The sequence below is a fragment of the Boleophthalmus pectinirostris genome, unplaced genomic scaffold (genome assembly GCF_026225935.1).
Source record: "Boleophthalmus pectinirostris isolate CB_2022bp ecotype Guang Dong unplaced genomic scaffold, ASM2622593v1 HiC_scaffold_23, whole genome shotgun sequence".
Lineage (NCBI taxonomy): Eukaryota > Metazoa > Chordata > Actinopteri > Gobiiformes > Gobiidae > Boleophthalmus > Boleophthalmus pectinirostris.
The window spans coordinates 3,509,554-3,513,478 of NW_026571207.1; the positions used below are offsets into that span (position 1 = coordinate 3,509,554).

A 3,925-nucleotide genomic window follows, 5' to 3' on the forward strand; every position below is an offset into this window, starting at 1 on the left:
ATAAGCCAGGACAGAGGGGTTTAGACCTGGTTTAGTCCTGGTTTAGATCTGGTTTAGATCTGGTTTAGTCCCGGTTTAGTCCTGGTTTAGTCCAGTTTAGACCTGGTTTAGTCCCGTTTTAGACCTGGTTTAGTCCCGGTTTAGTCCTGGTTTAGTCCTGGTTTAGTCCTGGTTTAGTCCTGGTTTAGTTCTGGTTTAGTTCTGGTTGAGTCCTGGTTTAGTTCTGGTTTAGTCCTGGTTTAGTCCTGGTTTTGACCTGGTTTAGTCCTGGTTTAGTTCTGGTTTAGTCCTGGTTTAGTCCTGGTTTAGTCCTGGTTTAGTCCTGGTTTAGTTCTGGTTTAGGTTGGTTTTTTTAGACCTGGTTTAGTCCTGGTTTAGATCTGGTTTAGTCTGGTTAGTCTGGTTTAGTCTGGTTTAGTCTGGTTTAGTCCCAGTTTAGACCTGGTTTAGTCCTGGTTTAGACCTGGTTTAGTCCTGGTTTAGACCTGGTTTAGTCCTGGTTTAGTCCTGGTTTAGTCCTTTAGTCCCGGTTTAGACCCGGTTTAGTCCCGGTTTAGTCCTGGTTTAGACCCGGTTCAGTCCTGGTTTAGACCCGGTTTAGTCCTGGTTTAGACCCGGTTTAGTCCTTGTTTAGACCCGGTTTAGACCTGGTTTAATCCTGGTTTAGTCCTGGTTTAGACCCGGTTTAGTTCTGGTTTAGTCCCGGTTTAGTTCTGGTTTAGACCTGGTTTAGTCCTGGTTTAGTCCTGGTTTAGATCTGGTTTAGTCCCGGTTTAGTCCTGGTTTAGTCCCAGTTTAGACCTGGTTTAGTCCCGGTTTAGTCTGGTTTAGTCTGGTTTAGTCCTGGTTTAGACCCGGTTTAGTCCCGGTTTAGGTTTAGTCCTGGTTTAGACCCGGTTTAGTCCTGTTTAGTTTAGACCGGTTTAGACCTTGTTTAGACCCGGTTTAGACCTGGTTTAGTCCTGTTTAGACCTGGTTTAGTCCTGGTTTAGTCCCGTTTAGTTCTGGTTTAGACCTGGTTTAGAGCTGGTTTAGACCCGGTTTAGTCCTGGTTTAGACCCGGTTTAGTCCTTGTTTAGACCCGGTTTAGACCTGGTTTAGTCCTGGTTTAGACCTGGTTTAGTCCTGGTTTAGTCCCGGTTTAGTTCTGGTTTAGACCTGGTTTAGACCTGGTTTAGTCCTGGTTTAGTCCTGGTTTAGTCCTGGTTTAGTCCTGGTTTAGTAATAATAATAATAAAATAAAAGCCGTGACAAAAGCGCAGATCTGGAGAATCACCACCAGAGGGCGCCCGCACTTCAACTGACAATAACGTCATTTTAAATAATTTTTTTTTTTATATAATAATAAAAATAAATAAATAAAATTAAAATAAATTTAAAATGAAAAAAAAAATAAAAATAATAATAATAATAATAATAATAAGCCAGGACAGAGGGGTTTAGACCTGGTTTAGTCCTGGTTTAGACCTGGTTTAGACCTGGTTTAGACCTGGTTTAGACCTGCTTTAGACCTGCTTTAGACCTGGTTTAGTCCTGGTGTAGACTTGATTTAGTCCTGATTTAGACCTGGTTTAGTCCCTATTTAGACCTGGTTTAGTCTTGATTTAGACCTGGTTTAGACCTGATTTAGACCTGGTTTAGATCTGGTTTAGCTCTAATTTAGTCCTGGTTTAGTCCTAATTTAGACCTGGTTCAGTCTTGGTTTAGTCTTAGTTTAGTCCTGGTTTAGACCTGGTTTAGACCTGGTTCAGTCTTGGTTTAGTCCTGGTTTAGTTAATATTTATGTTTGGTCTGAAATGTTTCAGAACGACAAAGGTGCAAAAAAAGAAAAAGTAAGAAATCGTTAAGGGGCAAATACTTTTTCACGGGACATTTTTTTGTGAGCGTCTCGTTTCAGTCGTGAGTCATGTAAGAATTAAAATCTGTGTTTCAGGGTCGTCAAAAGAGTCAAAAATCAGATCCTGACGATACTAAAACTAGAATCGAAACCTGCCCCTCGCCGTCGTCCGTTCCTCGGTGTCGATAAAGTTTGACGCCAGACTCTGCCGTTTAATTTTCCACAAACAAGAGATTCTTTTGTAGTTTTTGTTTCATTTTTATTTCATTTATTGACATAAACTTTCACAGATGAAAACAGACGTTGCATTGAGTCGCTCAGTTTGCACAGATCACACGCTTCACACTCGCACACAAATAAAATACAGAAAATAAACTCCTCTCACACCCGGACATATTTGTAGTTTTTTGCAGAGCGGTCGGCCATGTTTGTTTGTGGAGCGGTTTTTGGACAGTTGCGGTTCTTTTTACGGTTTTGAATCCAGCTTTCGTCCTCCAGCTTCGATAAAACAGCGTTCGGTCACTTCAGAGGGTCACCGAAACGTTTAGTCCTGGTTTAGTCCTGGTCCAGTCCTGGTCCAGTCCTGGTCCAGTCCTGGTTTAGTCCTGGTTTAGTCCTGAAGAGAGGAGAAACCGGGTCTAAAGGCAGAACTAAACCTGGACTTCAACATTAAGTTAGTCCAGTTTTGTCTTTTGGGTTTTTTTTGCATTTACAGAAGGCACTGGTTTGGACTTAGTTTAGTCCTGGTTTAGTCCTGGTTTAGTCCTGAAGAGAGTAGAAACTGGGTCTAAAGGCGGAACTAAACCTGGACTTCATCATTAAGTTAGTCCAGTTTTGTCTTTTGGGTTTTTTTGGGTTTTTTTTGCATTTACAAAAGGCACTGGTTTGGACTTAGTTTAGTCCTGGTTTAGTCCTGGTCTAGTCCTGGTCTAGTCCTGGTTCAGTTTCCAGCCCCACAGAGTCCGTGTAAACTATCCAGGCTGAGTTTAGGTCCAGCTTTAGTCCTTTGTCCTTTAGGTTGGTCTTATTTTAGTCTCGGTTCAGTTTGGACTTGTCTTTGGTCCCTTAGAGTCCACGTGTAGACCCTGGTCCAGACCCTGGTCCAGACCGTAGTCCAGACCCTGGTCCAGACCCTGTCCAGACCCTGGTCCAGACCCCGGTCCAGACCCCGGTCCAGACCCCGGTCTCACTCGGCCTTGTCTTTGCGTTTTCCGGTGAACGGGACTTTGGCGGCGACGGTGGAGCCCACGGAGGCCACGCCCCCCGCCACCGCAGACACGCCCCCTTTCACCAGCCCCGCCCCCACCGCCGGCACCGAGGAAACCGTCGCCTTGGTGATCTCCAGGCTCCGCCCGCCGACCCAGGCCACGCCCCCCGCCGCCGCGCCGATCACGCTCTTGGTGGCGCTGAAGAGTCCACCGGTCACTCGCCAGACCAGACCCGGACTCTGGACCGCGTGGTCTTTACCCGGATCTGAGGGGAGCAGAGAGACCAGGATCAGAACCAGGACCAGGATCAGAACCAGGATCAGAACCAGGACCAGGATCAGAACCAGAACCAGGATCAGAACCAGGACCAGCACCGGGACCGGGATCAGAACCAGGATCAGAACCAGGATCAGAACCAGGACCAGGATCAGAACCAGGATCAGAAACCAGGACCGGGACCAGGATCAGGATCAGAACCGGGACCAGGACCAACACACACAAGGAACAGAAACAACAGAGACCGGGATCAGAACCGGGACTGGGACTAACAGAGACTAGGAACAGAACCAGGATCAGGATCAGAACCGGGACCAGGATCCAGGATCAGAACCAGGACAGGATAGACCAGGACCAGGATCAGATCAGAAGGACCAGGACCAACACACACAAGGAACAGAACAACAGAGACTGGGATCAGAACCGGACTGGACTAACAGAGACTAGGAACAGAACCAGGATCAGGATCAGAACCGGGACCAGGATCAGAACCAGGATCAGAACCAGGACCAAGATCAGAACCAGGACCAGGACCAGGATCAGGATCAGAACCGGGACCAGGACCAACACACACAAGGAACAGAAACAACAGAGACCGGGATCA

The 3,925-nt window shown here is 46.6% G+C and overlaps 1 protein-coding gene across 1 annotated transcript in view; it reads right to left on the reverse strand.

Moving 5' to 3' along the window:
• Positions 1 to 2,285: 2,285 nt before the first annotated feature.
• The window catches only part of zgc:153675 (uncharacterized protein LOC768179 homolog), a 7,364-nt gene continuing 5,724 nt past the window's right edge, over positions 2,286 to 3,925 (reverse strand). Inside the window, exon 3 of the mRNA XM_020940944.2 lies at positions 2,286 to 3,310. Within this exon, the coding sequence (XP_020796603.1) occupies positions 3,024 to 3,310 (287 nt within the window). The 3' untranslated portion in view covers positions 2,286 to 3,023. The remainder of the gene's footprint in view (positions 3,311 to 3,925) is intronic.